The sequence below is a fragment of the Saccostrea cucullata genome, unplaced genomic scaffold (assembly GCF_032062105.1).
Source record: "Saccostrea cucullata isolate Sc308-1 unplaced genomic scaffold, CSIRO_AGI_Scuc_v1 ctg178, whole genome shotgun sequence".
In the NCBI taxonomy this organism is placed as follows: Eukaryota; Metazoa; Mollusca; class Bivalvia; order Ostreida; family Ostreidae; genus Saccostrea; species Saccostrea cuccullata.
Genome location: NW_026930908.1, coordinates 287,336 through 309,115, shown reverse-complemented (window position 1 = coordinate 309,115; position 21,780 = coordinate 287,336). Strand labels below are relative to the sequence as shown.

The 21,780-nt window shown below is 32.7% G+C and overlaps 1 protein-coding gene and 1 long non-coding RNA gene across 2 annotated transcripts in view; one reads left to right on the top strand and one right to left on the bottom strand.

Moving 5' to 3' along the window:
- Positions 1 to 2,754: 2,754 nt before the first annotated feature.
- Positions 2,755 to 17,819, bottom strand: LOC134230547 (transcription factor LBX1-like). Its single transcript, XM_062712377.1, has 2 exons — positions 16,817 to 17,819; positions 2,755 to 3,761 (listed from the first exon to the last, which is right to left on the bottom strand). Exons 1-2 carry the CDS (start codon positions 17,220 to 17,222, stop codon positions 3,286 to 3,288), a joined length of 882 nt encoding a protein of 293 aa, XP_062568361.1. The 5' UTR covers positions 17,223 to 17,819; the 3' UTR covers positions 2,755 to 3,285.
- A 562-nt stretch (positions 17,820 to 18,381) lies between these two features.
- Positions 18,382 to 21,780, top strand: part of LOC134230548 (uncharacterized) — a 42,333-nt gene continuing 38,934 nt past the window's right edge. The window contains exon 1 of the long non-coding RNA XR_009984373.1: positions 18,382 to 18,473. This is a non-coding gene — a long non-coding RNA (uncharacterized LOC134230548). The remainder of the gene's footprint in view (positions 18,474 to 21,780) is intronic.

Genomic DNA, 21,780 nt, shown 5'->3' with positions numbered 1-21,780 from the left:
AAAACGAGTTAAGTTATTGACAAACAAGTTGCTGAAAAAAAGAATATCAGCAGTCTCGTTAAGTTCTATGGTTAATATATATTCATACTTATTGTTAGACCATTGTTTACACGGCGGATGTGACGGGTCGGCAGGGTATGCTCAGTCCTCCATGACACCTGATCCCATCTCTGATGGTTGAGAGATCCGTGTTTGCTCTGCTCCTATTTTGTTTTGTTTAATGAACTCCCGAGCTTGAATACTGTTTGTTATCTCCATATATTTCATGAACTTGTATTAAAATCATAAGCTTACAATAAATTTTTATTTAAAAATTTCTAAGCAGTTTATCTGCATCTTCGAACAGATATCTCAAAAATCTTTTATTTACCATGTCTTTGCATCCTGCTACAAACACTTCGATAAGAAATATAATACAGACCTGCAGTATTTTCTTTTGTACCCACAAAGAAATCACTTTCCCTGAACATTACACGATCAGAGTGAAGAGATCCGAGATATTGTCTTTTTTGGTGGTGTTACAAAAGTTTCGTTTAAAAAATACTTTCTCAAGAAATTGCTACTTTATTTGACAAGGAACATGCATTACAAGACAATTGGTAAACGTAAGTTTATAAATATCCCGCTCCAATATAACCATATGATTTTCTTTGGTATACACAGAGTATGTCAGGGCAAGATTGCAGTGTATGTTGGAAAAACATTACAAAGAACTTATTCCTAATAATAATGTATTTTTGTGATCTACGTAATAAAATAATTATTATTATACTTTCATGTTAAATACTAAAATCTGATTGGTTTAGACGCAGTTAACAATCCGTTCTATTACCCTCAGCCTTAGCAACACACGTGACAACGGGTAACACAACGGTAATGTCACATGCGTGGAAATTATGCGCGTACGGTTCAGCGTAGAATTCTCAATACGTCAGTTGTGCGTTTGAAAGAACCGGAATAAACTTGACGTCAATAAAAGCTTGCGTCCGATGTAGCTTTCTTGAAAACAACAAACGACAGACGAAACATGCTTGCGAGTGCAGAAATAACGAAACTTTAGATGATAAAGGACTCTTAGAGTATCAAATAAACAATAAAGAGGTCAGTAAATCTTTTTCGAAGTAGCATGGATTTTGAAAGCTTTCTAAACATGAACGTAAAGACGATCGACGATTTTTTTTCTGACATCCTAAGTCAAGAAGACATTCAGTATATTAAAATAAATGGTGCCTGTTTTGGAGGGTAACAGTTGAAATTGACACCCCAAGGAAAACCATTGTCAACCGACGCTTTATATATTATTACCATTAGAATAAAGAACCATACTTTAATTTCAGCGCGATATATAAATATGACCCTTACTAGATTTGAAAATAGAAATAAATAATTAGCAGAATCCAAGGGTCTCATGTTGAACTTACAAATATCTCTTCTTTTTTTTTTTTTAAAGATATAAAGTCCTAAAACTCAGAATCCCATGGGAGAATGGTGGGATCAACTCTCCCACCTTTCAGATCATGATGGAACATTTTCTCCCAGTAGGATTTTTTTTTTCTCCCAGAAATTTGTTAAAATGGGATAAATCCCACGGATATTGACAATGAATTATTTTCTCCAGTACATTTTTAAACGTGGAATATATCTTATAGATTATGATGAGTGATTTGTTATTGTCATAATTTATGGGGTATATTCCATGTTTCACAGAATATGGGAGAAAATGATTCACTGTCAATATCCGTGAGGTTTATCCTATTTTAACAACTTTGTGGGAGAAAAACTCAAATGGGAGAAAATATTCCATCTGACATTTTTTCTCCCATGGGAGAAAGGTAGGATAGTTGGTGGGACTGAAAATCCCATCATTCTCCCATGGGATTCTTGATTTTAGGACTCCTTATCTTTAGAAGAGGAGATGATTCTGAGTTCAACCTGTGACCCTTGGATACTGCTAAGAAATCCCACCAAGCAATAAAAAATATTTTGGATATCATAACTGGAAATGGTAATAAAAAGTCTGGACAATGTCGTGTGCGGAGTAAAATGTCACACTAGCTGTTAATAGTATTTTTGTCTAGTATGGTTAGGATACCCATAACTGTGTCTTGGAAAAACAACAGTTAGAATCTGAATGCCCGTCATACACCCGCAATGTAGCAGAAAATTTCATAATCACCCTAAAACGATTTTTGACTCAATAAATGAAGATGGATAATATAGTTAATCTAAATAAATGAAGAATTCAGTATTTTCCCCAACTTTCTTTTACTCGTTTTAATTTAAACGCCATTCGGAACTCTCCAGATTTTCATAGTACAAAAAAGTCATGTATACATATATAAACAAAGTTAGAGTTACCACTGTATTTGTTTTGCTACAATGCCAATATATATATAGGATTGTTTATATAGATTGTGTTCAATTCCATCTTTGTGTTTTCGGAATATTGCAGAATAAATCTTTAGAATTTTCCATTTTTTGTGTTCTTTGTACATGTATATTGTAAAATATTTTAGGAATACCAATTGACTTATTGTGCATGGCTTGAAGGTATTCATAATATATTTATCATGTAACGTTAAATAAATGTTCTTTATCTTTATTCTGAAAATATAATTCCATAGTCTTAAATTGTTTATAAAATATATGAAATAATGATTAATTTTCTTTTTCAAGGATGAATTACTTTCAGAAAATTCAAGCAATGCACATGCATAAAAAAATCTCAGGTAAAAAAAGACTCGCGAAACAAAAATCTGTAACATTCATATTTATTATGTTCAAGGTGTTTAATTCCAAATAAGAATTAAGAAACAAATCTGAAGGTACAGAATCTGCACCGAGTCAATAAACCTGGTCTCTAGTGAAAGTCTACATAGCTATCTACCGTAGCAACTCGTTCAACATCTTAAATAGGATATGTAAGGAAACTTGTAAGTTAGCAATGAAATTCCGCTATACTCTCCCGCAACTCTTACCAATGCATTCACATCTGCTCTTTAAAAAAAAGTGCCAAGTTCATTCGATTTCGAAGAATGAGGGAAACTAAATGAGATGCGTGTTTACTGATTTCTTGTTCACCTTATGGAGACATGTTTTACAAACTATTGCAGTCCTCCGAAAGAGTTTGCGAGGAAGTCTGCAACAAGAATGTTAAGGTCATGACCTAACCTGTCACTAGTTTTACCGAAAATGTCAATCGATAAGAGACTTAGATCATATGGCACATTTTGGGACATGTGGAACTGAAAACTGAACGTTATGGATGTGGTTCAGGTTCTAATATCAGGGTGAATGTATCTCCATGTCAACATCGGAACACTCGTCTTTTTCTGATACATTTTCTGCTTCACTTTCGGAAGTCCTTTGCATTTTTGGTGGGGAAGGTTCACAATCGTCCTCATCTGCTGACCTTGACAAATCGGGGTCAGTATTAAATGATTTCTCTGACACATTATCGTCTTTCATTTGATGTGAAGGCGATTTCAATACCTGAGTCGCAGAAACGTCGTTTTTTAACTCCTCTAGATCGCGTTTCAACTTTGCTCTGCGATTCTGGAACCAGGTGATCACCTGAGCGTTGGAAAGTCCGAGGTTCTGAGCGATTTCATCCCTATCTGCCGGGGTTAGGTACTTCTGATATAGAAATCTCTTCTCTAGCTCGTAAATCTGTTGATTTGTAAACGCTGTTCGGGACTTCCGTCGCTTTTTTGGTGGTTGGTGTTTCCCAAATAAAGCTGCTTGTTCTCTCCGTTTTGCCTCTGAAATTAAAAGAAAATTTAATTATGACATATTTCTCATCCTAATTATGTTCCCCAAACGAAGTTGGGGAACATATTGTTTTTACTCTGTTTCTTATTATTATTATTATTAAGGTCTTCCGTCTTCACGGAAGACCTTATAGTGATTCTATTGTTTCTTATTATTATTATTCTTTTTTTTGACAAAATTTTGTGCACGCGATTTCTCGAAAACTATTCAGCGGTTTTCGATGAAACTTTCACAAAATATGCGTCATTACATGAAGTTGTGCATACCGAAAAAAAAATTGGAAAATTCGCTTCCGGTGCCAAGTTATGGACAATTTTCTGATTTTTAAATGCGATTTTGTCGCGCACTTTTATCGAAAATGGCTGAGAATATGAACTGGAGACTTATAGAAGATGATAGATCATGCCTTTGTGGTTTGCAGAATTGCCTTTTCGTGCGTCGTCAGCACTTCCGGTTTCTGCCGGAAGCATATTTAAAAAATGCAATTTTTCAATTTTTTTGTTTTTCAATATTTTTCTTCGATGTTTTTAATCTAAATAGAGACTCATTTGCAAATGCGTAATATGTAATTTCTTTTAGAATCAAAAAAGGCAATCTCGAGATATTCGCATTTAAAAATTTGAAGCGGTGTTTTCAATGGCCGAATGGTTAGCGCGTTGGATTGTCACGCGGGAGACGCGGGTTCGCTCCCCCAAATGTCCGAATTTCTTTTATCACTTTTCTGCTAGATTTTTCGTTTTTTATTTCAGAATCGTACGGAAGACCTCTCGTTGCTCGCAACGAGTATCGTTCTAGTTATTATTATTATTATTTTTCTTCTTCTTCCTGGAACTTTTTTGTCCGGGAATGATCTTGTAAACTGTTCGTCCGATGTAGGTAAAACCTTTTTAGGGTTAGTAGACATGTTATGTAGATTTGCGGAATCAAGGTCATTTTGCGCGCACGTGCTTGCAAGAGCGTGCACGTGCAACACGTGAAATGACCAATATAATAGATATAGCCACAACTGTTCTATTTTTAAATGAAATGCTTTGAAACTCATAATGTGAGGATATATTAGTAGTATAGACATGACGACATGGTGAAAATAGCAAGATCTCACGCGCATGCACGTGCACTTCGCTCTCATTGGCTGCAACTAAAGTCTCAATATCTTTCTTGTTTTTTGACGAAATCCTTTGAAATTTTGAACATAGCCATGCATTAGGATATCCTACAACATGAAATAAAGCAATTATCATGAAAACACGTGCATGCACGTGCGCTGCAATCTGATTGGCTGAAACTTTAAACAGCTATAACTCCCTTGGTTTTCCCAAACAGGACGGGATTTGGAACATAGATAGATATAATGGACTTCTACAAGTAGGTATGGTCACCATGCACATGCATACACGTGCGTGTACATGTGCTGCAATCTGATTGGCTGAAACTTCACCCAAACGGGGTGGAATTTAGAACATAGATAGATGTAATGGACTTCTACAAGAAGGTATGGTCACCATGCTCATGTATGCAACGTGAAATGAGTAAAATCAAACATACACTTGAATGAGCGTATTTTTTTTTTTTATAATTTTGGATTAAATACTTTAATATTCAGTATATTAAAAATATAGATTGTGTAGACAAGATGATATGGTCATGAGGCAAATGCATTCACATGTGCACGCGTGCAATGCTAAAGTTTAAATAATTTTTGTACACTTCTTTGTTAATGTTGTTAAAATCTCAGATGCATAGAGGTTGTCTTATTAAATGAAGCTTACAGGGAATATGGCACCAAAAGGGAGTTGGGGAGCGTTTGGGGAACATCTGTAACGGTCCCCGTTACAATTAGCACTAGTTTGTATTAAATTACGAGAAATCGTTTGATCCCGGTCCGATCAAATCGAGTGATTTATACATCATTGCCAAGTAGGCATGTATAGTGTCGAACATAAATAATGTCACAATCAACAACCTGAAGACATGACAAAGCCTAGTAATTATATATTACAAAACCTACATTTTATTTATAATGAAATTATAGAAATCTTAAATAAGATAAGCCCAAATTTGCATGTAACAAAAACTATTTAATTGTAAAAATTTCATATTCACTCCTACATCATGGCGGTGAAGCGTACCCGGTCTCACCAAAAAGGTGCGCATAAACCACAGGGTGATCTCTTGGTGTTCATCTGATAAGCCAGATTTTTGCTCATATGACTAAGAACAAGATTTGGATTCCATTCACGGAAAGAGGAAGGACATTTTAATTTGTTCATAAATCAGAAGTGTTGAAGTATTTTATTTGAATATAAAATTGTGAACAAAGACCTTGAAAATCTAGGACATTTACGCTTTGTTTGAGAGAGAATTGCTACTCGGAAAGTACCGAGTTTAAAAGTTTCTGCTCTTACTTGTTGGTGTGTGAGGTCCTAAGATTAAAAAAAATATTTTAAGATATCATAAAAGCGATAATATTTTTATCCAAAAATTTATTAAACGCGGCCAAACGTTCAAGCAAGTGTTATTTGCGCATCATAAAAGGACTTGCACTCTTGTCACAGCATTCCATTCTTTTTATATGAAAATCACACGAAATAAACATGTCAACATTCAGGTACATGTATATCATTTGGGATAACATGTGCGTTGATATTGTTTTGTCACCATTAATTACAAAAGTTTATTACTTTATTCAAATTGAATAAAATCTCTTTGTTCTGCTCGTAATGCTGTACAAAAATTGCCGAACCGTTGGGAATATATTTCAATTTTAATGATACAAAGGTTATGGCAATGCCCCCAATCGCGCATGTCTTGCATAGGGAATTGAAAATTAACGCATAAGACCAATAATCACCCAACACAAGCTAGCAGGCTACTTATCCAGGAATAGGCATTCGATATCATTTTCCCCTTATAACGGCACAATCTGCCTTTTCTTGACATTGCCTTATGCACAACAAACATATGCAACTAGAAATACGGATTTTAAGCGGCCATTATTATGCAAAAGATCGGTATGGTGTCAAAGGTCGCTTCGTGCCAGTGGCGGGATTTTAACGAGAACGCGATCTGCTTTCAAAAGTTCACAATTTCTGACATTAGAACGCCAGTTTGATGTCACTATTTATCAGGGCTCTCTTTATGCTGAATTTAAAAGCTTATAAAAAATAAGCCAGGCAAAACATTAAAGCTGGCTTTGAGTTACTTAGTGCATTCTAATTAACCATTGTTGTCATGATACTTTGTATAAAACTTGCTCGCTTTACAATTCATTCGGTATTCAATACGAAAAAAAATAGTTATGTATCTATTGATTAATTGTTATTTAGAAACAAGTTCCAAAGTTAAATATCTGGAAGAAAATCACAAAGTTAACATCAAACAACAAAAACAATTTGAGACTCTTGTCCCAACTTTTTGATTTTAGTTTTTTTTTAAGCAGACATCGATCTTTTTATCATGCCCTATATATGTACACTTTTTCCATATTTAAAGATAAAGAAAAGGGTAATTAAATCAGCATCCTTGGAAAAAGTTGGATTGGAAAAAAAATGTACAATTTTAAAACATGAAAATCAATTTTTGTAAAGAATCGGTCCATAAAATCAAAGCGTTTGGGGAAAAACAAAAAGATTTAGGAGAGAAGAGAGATCATGTATTTATTATTTTTGTCAGAGAGAAAGTCGAATGTTTTATGTACTATATATGAATACATAACTATAAATTATAAAAACGATGATTCTAATCAACTGTCGAGAATTTTGATAGAGAATGTCATTTTGTCATTGTGTGCATGCTAAACGGTTTCGTACTTCAAGGAGAAGGGCCATTTTTAATGCAAACCGCATGTCATTTTCATGTAAATGGTGAAAAGTTCCGAGTGCCAGGGGTCAGACTAAAGACCGCTAGGGAAAGATTTCCCTCTTGTGATTGTCATACTAACGACATGTAAATATAACGAGATATGGCTTTCTAATAATGGAGAAGGGCCTTTTGAGTCACGAGGACCCATTAATTGCAATTAAGTAGCTTTTAAATTATTTCGTAATATTAACAAGCCTTTTTGATTCATGGTAAATGTCAGAATATAAGACAAATGTCCCGCTACTTCAGAAGCAAAATATAACAGTTAGTGGAATTATTTACTTGAAATATTACATAGATATTCGGAATAAAACTGAGACTCCAATAAATCAGTATGCATTTACCAACAAGTGCATCATAAAAGAGCAACATAATCATAATTGTTTAATAAATTACATGGAGACAATTAATGCATGCGCAAAATGCTTCTTTACTTTAAAAAAAAAAAACACTTTCTTTAATATCGTTTCTTGTTGTAAATTTCATGTTTTAATTAAATGTCGTAATTCATTAAGAAAAATAATCATGTTATAAATAAAATTAATATTATTGAAATTTACTCTGAAAGCAAATTTTACTGAAAATATTTCTACCACATCGTATGACTAAATTTTTCGTAACATTTCAAACTGGTGATTAACTCTGATGCAAGCTAATTGGAAAATGTGCAATAAGATCGGAATTGAAAACGCTCTTAATTAAGGTGATTAATTAACGAAGATCGGTGGGTTTCTAATGAAGTGTTTAATGCTTGATGAATTGTTCGATTAACTTAGGAAATATTCGTCACTCGTCAGGTGAAAAGGAAGAAAGATAAAAAAAAACTCTCTTAAAAATATTTGTTTTTATAAAACTACCCGTAAAGTTTTTAGAAATCTTTTCAAAAAATTGTTTTATTTCTCATGAAACTACTGACTTCTTGGGTTTATACAAATATAAACACCTATAAAAGAGATTTTAAGACAATAACAATTTTGAAACTGTCTTGATTCTATAACATCTAACAGAAAGACAAGACCTGTTGTTCTTGATTTCTAATGAAAAGTTTTACTTTTGTCTACCGACTTTTTATGTATTAAGACACTTATTTTTTCCCTCTGCAAAGAAAGAAATGTATTATGCTATTCTAAATGCTTGACTCGCGGAGTTCGCCGTTTTGTGGGAGGTACTTTGGCGCGCTGACCGCCGAGTCGCTGCATGTAACTGGACGTTGTAAATATTTATGATGGTTTGTCGGTTAGACGAGCTTGATTGACGGGGAACTCGTTTGTTACGGTGATTAGAGTAGATGGACTGTCAATACGGGGCCCTGCCGTAATATGTCACTTTATATCTGCGTAATGACCTACACTTTCAGATATTCACCCCCAATGTCAATGTAATGCAAAATCTTATGCACCGTAATATTGTTATTAGCAGTTTGTTTACAAAATTCATTACCATTTTAATTTCAAAAAGTATATAAAAAAGAAAGGAAAATCATTTAATCAAAATTATGGTAAATAAAAAGAAATGAGATTGATTCTAAAATTTTACACAATTTTTATACCAAGTTTTTCTGGTATTACAACATCACTGTACGATTGGACGACAAGCAGTGTATACAGAACTAATCAAATTTGCACATTTTTTAAAAAAAAATGAAATATGTTTATAATTTCTACAGAAGGTAAGAAGCTTCAAAACAATAATAAATTTATATAAACAGGGACACGGCTTCTTTGATCTCCAAATGAAACAAGATTTATTGTTTATTTTGCTACTTTGAAATTCATGTTTCTTGTTAAAGTTGTTAAATAACTCCGACGGTTGACAGCTTATTGTGATAAATGTTGACAAGACGGGACTACATCCAAACTGCATTACAGGGTTTGAAATTAAAAAACATAAAAATATACCTTCTTAGTTAAAATATGAATTTATTAAATAGTTTATAAAGAGATTTTTTTAAAGAAATCCTTCAAAATCTTTTGAATTAGACAGAATACTGGCACTTGTATTAGAAATTGAATTTTCTTTGCAATGGCAAAAATATATAGATATAAATAATATACATATAAATCATCACGTGCAATGGATAAAGGGAAAAGACATTTAAATCGCCATCTTCTTCTGGTTACATTTGCATTTAATATTGCTGAGAAACTTTCTAATCATAATTGTCTGATTTAATTTGCCAGAAAAATGAAAAATACCAATCACAGACGAAAAACAAATAAAACCCGCAGGAAGCAATAGACGATCTAAAGTAAGATATCCCGGTTTTGTCATGTTTTACGATTTTTACACGGGTTAAACAGATCCACTAGTTAGCTGGGTGTCAGAAGTTGCGCCGACCTTTCAGATAAGCCAGTCAGAGTTATGTCAGCCATAGGGCCCTACAAACAGTGATGTTGATAGTCCGCGGGCCAAAAATAGAAAATAATCTTTATATCTCCATATCTTTGTCATCTTTTTGAAAATTTATAGAAATATTAATTTTTGGACATATTGAGAGAGAGAGAGAGAGAGAGAGAGAGAGAGAGAGAGTAATGATCTTGCGTTATAAGGAAGAGAGAAAGCCTCGACTTCAATTGAAATAATTACTATTCTCTAAGGAATCGCATTCCCCCAATCACCATTTCACTGTCGGATCCCGCAGGTAATTAAAAGAGGCAAAGGGGGCGCTTCTGTCCCAACAAGACACGGGATTTAATGGCTCTGTCATTCATCCCCCCTAAAAACCTCCTCAACGTGCCCCTCACAGCGGTATGTAAACCGTTCAATGCAAGAATGCCCTGACATTGATCATCCCTACAGTAATTAATGTTCAATCTTAATGAAGCTTTTGAGGGGCGATAACTGCAAATTAAACAAATCTAATCCAAGGAGAGTTAAGCCCCATAAGAAGTTCGTATAGATTTTGGCATTGCCATGGGTGAGGTGTTTCTTAGAATGTAATCAAAGTGGCTAATTAATGTCAGTAATTGATGACTACACGATCAACTGAATCAGATAAAAATCTACAATCTCTTCTGATTGAGATGTCTTTACGAAACTTGCAAACTAAGTCTTGTTAGAGTGTTGACATACGAATTGTATGAATTGTATATATATTAATGGAACTTGTTAAAATACGTTTTTCTCTTTGATTTTAACTGATTTTCTTGTCTATTTAAGATTTTACCTGTGTGATTTAGACACAAACTACATAACTGTAAATCAAACAATCTCTCATCCGAGTATGGCTTTTAAGAGGGTAGATCTACCGCGATTTGATCACACAAGTTGCGATGTAGGGAGTAAAATCGTAAATCTTCGATTAAAATCCCCATATGAATGTGATGGAATCTTAAAATCATTAATAAAGTAGAGTCATGAAGCGAAAGATCAAATAACCTTCACTAAAATTGCCATACACTTCTTTTCCTACCCTCAAAAGTGTCTGATAAAATCACCCGTTTAAGATCAATTCCTCTCCCTGTTAAGAGGCATTCATTTTCCCTAACCATCTCCTATTGCGCTCCACGTTGTTGAAATGATCTACGATTTGCCAAACTCTTTCTTATTATGGATTTCTTTCAATTACAGGTTTTGAGATCATTTCTAAATAATATATGTATGATAATAAAGAGGCCTGGTCTCGTTTGGAGCGAGAGTAAGCCGATCAGGTGTCGGTTTGAGGGGTTAATTACGTACGGAAAATGAAAAAGAAACATCAGAGTGCCGGGAACATGTATCGTCTTCAAAGGGAACAGTGTATGTAATTTTACGGATGTGCATTAACGATTTTAACACGGAGGCACTAGACGGAAAAACCTATGTTGCAGCATTTGACTAGCCTGGCTCATCAGTCGCCAACAGAATGTTTTGGGAGGATAAATTGTTTGATTGGTTGGCAATTGGCGTAAAACTTTCTATGCACCCTATTTTCAAAATTAAACTTCGACCGAATTAGAATACAGGGATTAAAATATTTTTTGTTGGCCTTTGTTATGCTAAGAAAAAAAAGTTGATGGAAATCTAGTGATTTCAATTTATTGCTTAGTTTATAAAAACCTGGTCTTTCATTTAGCTTGTCCCGGGTTGTGCATTCGGTAAGCAGAGCGCGGCGGGGACATAAAACAGCTTCCTGTATTAAAATGTAGCATAGAGTCATAAAACCGGGTATATGTTTCGTTAATTGGGCTATTTATTCATCGTAAAAAGACAGAGTGTTGGTATATTAAATGTATAAAGTATCGCAGTGACAGCAACATGAATATTATTACCCCAAGATTTCAACGGGTAGCTCTTTGTGTTTTGTGACGTCACAAAGCGTTTCGAAGATCCAGATGAAATGACGACTAGAGGTTCTCGACATTAAAGAGAACAGCAATCATACTTTTATGATCTTCTTCCTTTCAATTTTGAGCTCTAAAATGTATATCTATGATCACAAAAATTTTATGTACGTTTGATAACGAGAGAAGTTTCTGCTTAGACTGCCGCTGAGGCTTGCGATATCATGTCGTTTGTTGAACATAAAAACTTGTCTGCGAAACCAACACTAAAACGCTTTATTAGAAAATAAAAATCTGGAGAAGTAAAACAAACCTGCCCTACCGACTGAAAGCATTGGAGTTACAGAGTAAAGCTAAAGAAATGTTAATTAGTCTTGTTATGTACTAAAGAAAATAATGAAAAAGGCTAAATTTAAACACTATAATATTATAGGACCGAACTAAAATGGGCTTAAATAAAAATAGATCCGTCATTCATTGATAATATGACGGAAATCATAATTTCGCATTGGCAATCAAATTGAATGAACAGTTACTAACAAATATTGAATTGCATATTTCTATTTTTTTTAAATAAAAAAGGTTTTTTGAAGGGAAATATTAGATAAACCAGGTCTTCCATACAGTTATTATGGAGTTACTAGTATCTGTTTTGGTATGATGTTCATTCTTTTATTTTCAGAAACAATGTACTTCAAAGCATTTTCACCACCAATTTGCCAACACATCGTAAGTAAAACAATAGTTGTATTTAATAGCATATCGCGGCTGTGACGCGTGAATACAGGCGATGATGGCAGAAGCGCCAGAGTTTGCAGTCAATGGACATTCTACTATAAACACCGACGGAAGACGCGGGTGTTGAAAACCTATTTACAGCATTTCAGAAACATCTACAATATATTCCCAATAACAGTCCTATACCGGCATTAGATCAGTTGCAACTAGGTGTAAATCTTAACAAAATGTAGGTGTTTAATTTTATCAATAATTTAAAAAATGTTTACAATTGTATATATTAAAAGTAAGAATTTATTTTTTGAACATCAAATATTATGTTTTTAATGCATTAAAGAAAATAATTAATGTTAATTTTTTTGGTTAATGTAATCTTGTTCATCAGGTACCCGAAATCTGTGCATATTTACAAGAGGATGCATTCACAAGATATTGACGGCAAACAGTTATTAATTTAAAATCCAACCTGCCAAAATTACACGTGTGGGTTTTATGATTCGAAGAGCGTTGTCTGGATAATTAATTTTATACAATCTCATTATCCTACATAAATATTTATTATTCTTCAACCCCCCGTCAACTGCTACAAAAATTCTTTTTGATTGATTTTAATGTGACAAGACACATAATTCATAAATTATGAAGAAAAAATATTAACACGTGAAGCGCATCGCAAGCTTTTTTTTTTTCAATTAGCGCATTAAAATGTGAATGAAAGAAAATAAATCTTTTGTCTGTTTATTACATTTTGATTGTTTTTATGTAATACGTTGCTGATGTCTCGAATTATGTGATGCTTAAGGTAAGTTATAAGAAAAAGACACAAAAAAGTATTTGCTTGAGATTTGTCAACAGACAAGACTAGAAGAAAGGGGTCAATTTCTGAAAAATTAATTTTCGTAAATTTCATACGCGACGTTAGCTCGGCAATCTTAACATGCATTTTCACTTTTGATGTGCGAGCCTGAGACACAAATTAGCTATTCAAGTCATTTTATTGTTTTTCTTTTTCCACTAATTGCTCTAAAAGTGCATTAACACAGAGCGACCAAGAAACTAGGAGCACAAAAAATATAATAAATAATAATAATATAAAAAATCTGATCCGATGTCCCTTTTAAATCCAGGAATAAATCTGGATTTCTCTGTGTCTAATAACACAATCATCCAATGCTAGGAGGAGTAAATACCTCCTCGTGATCAATCTAATTAACCATTTTCTCTTAATCTCAGAGAGAATCCCAAAGACAAAGAAATCAACCATTTTTCACTAAATCCCAAAACACGGGATGGCCTAATTAGCGATCAAGATCTGTTACTTTGGGGGCTCAATTAAAGAATGAAGTGCTCAATTTTTAATTTTTCATCATCAGATACACCCTAGCAGTGTCTGGACAGGTCATAGAGCCTTCAGATCAAATCTTGTGGTTTCAGATGCGGTCTCGATCCGATTTCTTTATCTTCTCCCCCTGAATAATTAATTTGACACCATTTGCGAGCTGATTCCAAATAATTCTTTTTGCTACTTGATCTTTTTCTATCAGAGAACTATTTTTTTTTTTTGCGTCTACAGCAAAAATTACAAAAAGATGATATTTTCTCTTTTTCTTGTACCCGAGATTATGAATGCATATTGGTTGATAACTAAATGGTAAATTCAAAGGACATTTCAATCATACCAATTATTTTAAGAAACTTACGGAATTATATTAACATGATTGACAATGTTGCAAAACACCATATTTCAAATATAAACATTTTCAATAAAAAAAATCTAAATGTTTAACAAAAAATCAATTACGCAACAAAGTCAAGCCCCCTAAGTATTAAGGTATATCTATGATTAAGATTTGGTTTACCAATTTAATAAATATTACACAATTTAATATTATGATTGATGGGAAAGAAACGTTCAGTTGGTTTATATCGTTAAGTCAAATTTTGCACCCACTGCACCAAAATGTTGACTAATCGACCTGATTTTATTTACGTACTGAGAACCTTTACATTGGATATAAAAATCAAGATTGAAATGGAGAAAGAAAAATAAATTCTTTTAATTATTAAAAAAGTAATCTTTAAGAATTACGAATTTATGAACGGGATTTCTGTAGAGAAATATAAAACAACAAAGTCTTCATATTTTCTTTTGGCAAATATAATATGATATAGTATAAAGCATGATTATTCGATAATATTAAACCTAAACTTAATTTCTGCTGACCCATTTTCTCCGGAAATAAGTATTTTACATATGAATATTAAATGACATATCAGCCTTTCCTTTTTTTCAAAGGTGATCCACTAACCTTTGTCGTTTGCATACTTGATTGTGCGATATTTGTGTGTTTTCTTCTAGTTATTCTCAGTAATAATAATATTGGGAGCATTTAACTATATACACGTATAAACAATATTATCCCTATAAAAAGACAAAAAAATAATATTGAAAGCTATAAATTATCACAATTTTTCTACCCGTGTTATTTTCCAAGATTTGTACTGCATAAAAAAATATTTTAATAATATATAATGCATGAGTAATGCAGATTTGTTTTAGGTTCGAAAATGTCAACTCAACACTACATCTCGAATTCTACAATGTTGTTTATTTTCTTATTTGGAAAAAAGGATAAAGTACAGAAAAATTAAAAAGAAATATTTACTTCAAAATTCTAGTTGTGTATGTTTCAGAAGAACTGACCAAGTGAAGGTTTAAAGAAGAGCTCGGGTCAGTATGATGGGACGATAATTGCAGTGACATGCTCAGTAATGGCCCTTCTCACCAATGTCTAAATCTCATTTGTAATGATACAAGCAGAAGTGGGGCCGGTTTTACGCCTAATTGAGTTTTTTCTGATCTTGACTGACCAACACCCAGCTGAGAACCACATTTTTAACTTCTCCTTAGATTTACCATTAAACATCATGTTACAAGAATTCTTCTCAAAGGAGAAAACTTCCAAACGCCGAGAGATTCTTTCTTTGTGTGTCTTTTTCACTTTCATAAATCATTTTCTCGCCAATTTAAGCTTCTTTGATACGGTTGTAAAGATAGGATAAACTGATTATGTAGGACAACTCTTTAAATGAACTGGCCCTTGGCTCTTTTCAAAAGCAATTGATACATGCAAGGATTCCTTGTTTGTTACGCAATAACATATTAACAACACCTTTACTTCAAATAGTTGAAATATTTGCCGATGAAAATGTTTAGATTTACAACCTTTAAAGATTTAATTTTGAATCATAAAAAAAATTAATTTCTAGGCCTAGACCACCATCAAAAATACAAGACCGACAATTTAATGCACACTATAAATGTAAAGATTGCTTATGGATAATCCTTGATAATCCTTGTTAATCTTCGGAAAAAATGATACTTCTTTGAAGATAAAATTTTATTACTTTATGTTTGAATGTTGCTGAAAAAAATCATACCAATATCATATAATTTTATAATCTTATTTTATGAATCGTTACCAAGAAGACATGTTTAAGAAATATTATAATATATTACTATTTTTTCTTGTAATTTCGCAGAAATATTTATAATTCTAATTGAGGTTGAGTTGATATTATATATAATTTAGATTAAATATTTTTTTTATACATATGGTTTGCCAAATTCCATTATGTTAGTACGAACATTAATTTTCATTTTGTCCCTTGACTGTTCTTTTGCTAAAATAGAGTCAAAAATTTTAATTTTAGTATCAATTGAGCTACATGTATTTTATTTAAACACTTCATGAATAAAATACCATATTTATATTATATTCAACACTGATTTGTTTTTTTATTTTAGCATTTTTTCTCCCCAAAGATGTTCCTTTGCAAACAAATGTATTGGAACATATGAACTGATAAAATATTTGTTTAAATTAATTATATATTGATATCAAAAATTATTCTCCGCATGTTTCGCTTAATTTCATTATTTTGTTGTGGAAATAAATTGAAAAACGAAAACATTGGGCTTTTCTCTTTGTACAAACAATATTTAGCGTCTAAAACAGTTGCAAAATCTTTCGTAAAAAGAATCTTTCTTCAAAATATCGAAAAGTGATACACGATAATTCACAAAGACACAATATATCCCCAGACCATTTCAAAACTAGAATTCTCTTTTTTTTTTTTGGACAAAAGACGAGGTATCCTGAAGACAATGGATGGATACATACCTGCCGATTCTGCAGTTTCTAAACCCTCAAACGTTTTGTTGGCCATCTTCATCAGGGCGTCCAGGGGGGAGTCGTTCTGTATGAGGGGCAGGGAGGGTTCATCGTCCTCCACATTGATCTCCTCCTCGTCCGAGGAACACTCGCTGTCCCTCCCCGGACTACACCTGGAGTCCCAGGGTCTCACAATGCTCCTCACATTGTTGTTGTTCAGGTTTCTCTGAACTTGTCGCCGATTGGCATTGTTATTATTTCCTCCAAGAATATCAGAAATACTAAATGAGGTAAAGGGCTTATTGGGATTCCTTGGGGGTCCTACTTGCACCATGGCCAGCTTCCGTAGAGCCTCATACTGGTCCCGGATGCTTTCCGCTGAATCCACGCGTCGAGGTGCGGACATGTTTTTCATTTGATTTCTTTTTTAATGTTTTTCTTTATGCACAATTTTTTTTTCGGTCGCTTTTGAATCTCTGTTCCTTTGAAATGAATCGTTAATTGCACACATTAATTAATCTGCATTGGTTGTCAGTGACTCTTCATTTCGTTTAATAAGGTGAGATTTGTATACTGTTCACCTAATGGTAATAGGTTCTGCCCAAGTCGAGGCTCACGCGCTGACGAGCGTTTGACTGACAGGCCGCTAGAGCGTGTCGTCTGCTGATCCTACACCCAAAAGGTAAATTATACCACTCAGAGGCGTGAAAACATCATACACCGTGTCAGTACAACAAACATCTTCAGGCCATTACAATAGTTATAACATGGTTTAATTAAGAAGTTTTTGATAATGAAATAGAAACGTTCCTGAAATGTACAAAAAAAAATTCCTAAAATCTTATTTTCACAATACAAATCCTACAGAGTCATAAATGCAGAACAGAGTACATTCCTGACAAATTTATACAACATACCTTAACCGTAAAGAATATTTTTGGAGAAATAAGAAAATCAGTTGATATAACTGAGATTTATAGTAACCAAGCCAGACAATAATCGAAAAGGGGAGAGGGAGGAGATCAGAAAGCGGCGACCAATCTGTTGTGAGGATTCCAGAAGCAGCCTTCCCACCGCCACCTCAGATCCCGTTGTCTAATTGCAGTTTTCTAAGTCCGCCGATACAGAGGCAATTAAATTAGAGAATGTTTTGGACTTTTTCAATGATCAGTTACATTTAAACGATGAAATTAATGAGCAGCTAGTGAAGATTTTATGACATAGCTATATGCGTTATCATTGACACAAGTTGAAATTTATCACAAATTTATAACAGTATTGCAATCTGTTCACAAAATTCTATTAACAGCCTTTGTTATAGCAATTTGTTCCAATTTAAAAGGTTTCTACTAAAATCTAATCGGATCTAATCTGTGTCTTTTTTCAGTTCTTTTTAATATTTTTTTTTAAAAGAAAAAGTCTTGTATTTCAAAATATTGCGGGTAGGAGTAGTAGAATTAGAACCTTCATTTGTATGCAAATTTCATAAAACTCAATGCATACCCTTTGTTACGTAACGAAGGTACCGTAACTGAACCAAACAATAAGCCATAAAAAATATGGCTACCCGTTGCCAAAGTCCATTTTGCATTGGATTTTCAATTTTTCGAATACATATTATGTTATAGCTCTTCTGAATTCAATATGGAACTTTTAGAAATTATTGGTGAGTAATGTATATTTACTTTTTACCATAGTTCTTTGAAAAGTATTTCTCCCTGCTTTGAAATCTTAAACTACTTGTGCTCGCCAAACCGGAAGTGTAGAAAAAATATTTTAAAAATAAATAAATTAAATAATAAAATAGACGTGATTTCTAAATTGATTTAGAATTTAACAAAAATTCTGTATACAGTTTTTTAAAATTGATATAATCCTGAAAGAAAATAGAATAAGGACTTCTCTTTTAAAAAATCCTTGATGATTTTGAAACCAAAGAGGCCGCAAGACTTCAGACTGATACTTAAAAGAGTTTATTAAACTTAAACTGAAATGTTGATGTTTATGACTAGACAAGAAAACTTATTTTCTTTTCGTCTTCTTTTTAATTCCATGTCTTGACACAAATATATTCCTCATAAAAGTAGTATAAGGGAATATTGATGTCGGTCCACAACGACATAATTAAGGGTTATAGGCTCGCCTAGTTTATCACCTTGCCGCTTCCCTCAAATTATAACTCTAATAAGCATCAATAATATCAAAAGAAAATTTTTACTAAGTCATTGAAGCTGAGGAATTTTCCTATCTTTTGACATTATCCGATTAAGAACTGCTTCACGGCCACCTTCACAAAATATTTTCTCACTAACTTCAAAGTTCTTCTCCGTATTTACCTTCTATCTTCTTCAAATCAAACTCAGTCTATTACAAGGACCATTTCTACTCTGCTTGTAATTTTTCAATTCCTGAAATATTTTGAAAATTTTCAAAATTCTCAATTTATTGAGAAATTTAGTCTATGTCTCGAGTGAGATAATATTGAATTTAAAATAACCCGAATGATTATTTTTCCTAAATATTTTCACATTGTATAAAAGCTTAAAATATAGAACAAGAAAGATCTTTTGGAAAATATTAAAAGAGGCAACTTTGAAAATAAATAAGAAATCAAATTATATTCAACAATGAAAAAATAGGAAAACAACTTTCAGAGGATTTATTATTTTTATTCCAATTCGTACGCAAACAATTTTCTGTGAAATATGATAAAAAAAAATAACAATGCATTTGTAAATGGAAAATTAATTGATTTTTGACCTTAGTCGACAAAATAATTCCCTCATCATTGGCTGCTGAAATATGATTTTCTGAGCAAACAAGACGGTGCACATCATTTTATGTTCCAGTCTCGAAAACTGAAAATTTTTCTTACAAAATGAGAAGCCGCTAGTAACGAGTCAGAAATGTAATTTGTCGTTATTACCAGAACTTAGACAGCACTATCAGTGTTGTTCTGTGAAGGGACTTTATTGGGAATTCATCTCCATTACCGCGTCAAGGCGATGTGCAAATTTGATTGAAACAAATTATGATCGCCATTCGAGAGTCTAACACATTTTTTGTTCCATTTAGTGGGGATTTAGTTTCGTACACGAGGGGCTAGCTCAAGGTGTAAATAGGTTTCCTATTGTCTTGGAGAGGGGGTGATTGATTCAGGGGCAACTTTGTCGATGATGGAGGAAGATGGATACAACGTGTAAAGCTGGCTTTATTCGTTGCTGTTTGCTCGCCCCCTCTCGGGACCATTAGCTGATGATCGACTGCCTCAATTAATGTCTTTTAAGAAATAAAATCGGAAAATGATTGTTTTGCATCACCTCTAAATCATGCTAATATTCTTATTACGAAATGACAAACAAATGGTTGTGTAAAGTCTAAATTCTGTTGTGAAAGAAAATTATTGTGTTTCTGCTGATTGGAAATAATTCAAAACATTCGATAAAAAGTTATTATAAGGAAATTCAATACATATAGTATAACTAATTTATCTAAATGTTACAAAAAATTACCGCAAATTTCTACAACAAAAAAGCTTGTAATTATTATTTTTAGCTGAAAAAAAGCAGAAATAATATAAATATCAATAATTATTTTGTAGGCATAGTATAATGAATTCATCGTCTATAAATCATGTTCTGGTTAATAATGATGTTTCATAAAATTGGCGTTTCTCCGATCACTTCTATCTATCAGGGTAATAAATCTGATGTTGTATTGACAGCTCACTACAGCTAACATAGGTAAATAGCGCACTCAAAATGGCCGCCGACAGCAGCAAAACACATGCCACAAGTTATATCACGAATACTTTTCTTAACAAATGCAAGAAAGGTAAAAATGAAATAAATTAAAATAGATAAAAACAAAATAAACATAAAAAATGTAGAGTTTTTAAAGAGAAAATTTTAAAAGTAATGATATTGAATAATTTGAAAAAGTAAAACATTCATCAATCCATACCTATGATCAATTGCATAAACGTATTTTAGTTCATTTGTACATTTTTTCGATATTCTTCACATGCAAAATTAAAAAAAAAAGAAATAAGCAAATATTTTTAGGTAGAATAAATGGATTTCTTTCAGTAAAAACAATGAAAGGTAATTTGTAAAACAATACAGATGACATTGAGTCATGAAATCATACCAACATATCAATTGAATTAAAGAATAGAAATAAAATATAATGATATCGTTAACAAACATAATCAATACTGCACAAACAGCATGAGCATCGAGCGATTTTTGACTCAAAATTCACACAGAAAATCGTAAAAATGGCATAAACTGTGGTAATAAAAACCCCAATACAATTAGGAGCCCAACACTGTGTGTTGATCTGAAAAACAAATGATTTGACAATTACATCTGATCCTTCTTTTTCAGCTTCTCTTTCACACGACACGTACAGCTCTTTATCCAACATGATATAATTTATCATGAAGTACACCATTTTTTTTAGTTATTGTTGTAACATTGCTAAAAGTTGTTTATTTTGTTTAAACTATATTTTATTTGAAAATGACAAGCAGAAAATACAGAGAAGAAGTACAAAAATCAAAAAGGATTCGGGAACAAGTGTAAAAAAAAATATACTTATCCTTTCCCTTATTATTTATGATTAAGATGACAGACCTTACTAGAAAGATACAGTAAATAAAGTTGTTTAGTGGTAGTATTGTAAAAAAAAGAAATAAAAGTCGAAATGATATCATGCAGTTTAAAATAAAACTATTGATAATTATTTCTTTCCACCAGCTTAAAGTTTATTCAATACATGTATTTTAAAAACTAAATCAAGAGTCGTCGAACCTTGTTCACGGCATCCATTCTTTAACCTAAATAAGAAGAAGGGTATTTAGATCAACACAATTTAATCTTAAGAAAACACGAATTTATAAAAACGTTATCTGTCTTTTTAAATTATCAATTAAAGAATAAATAAATAAATACCTTACTATAGCTAAAATC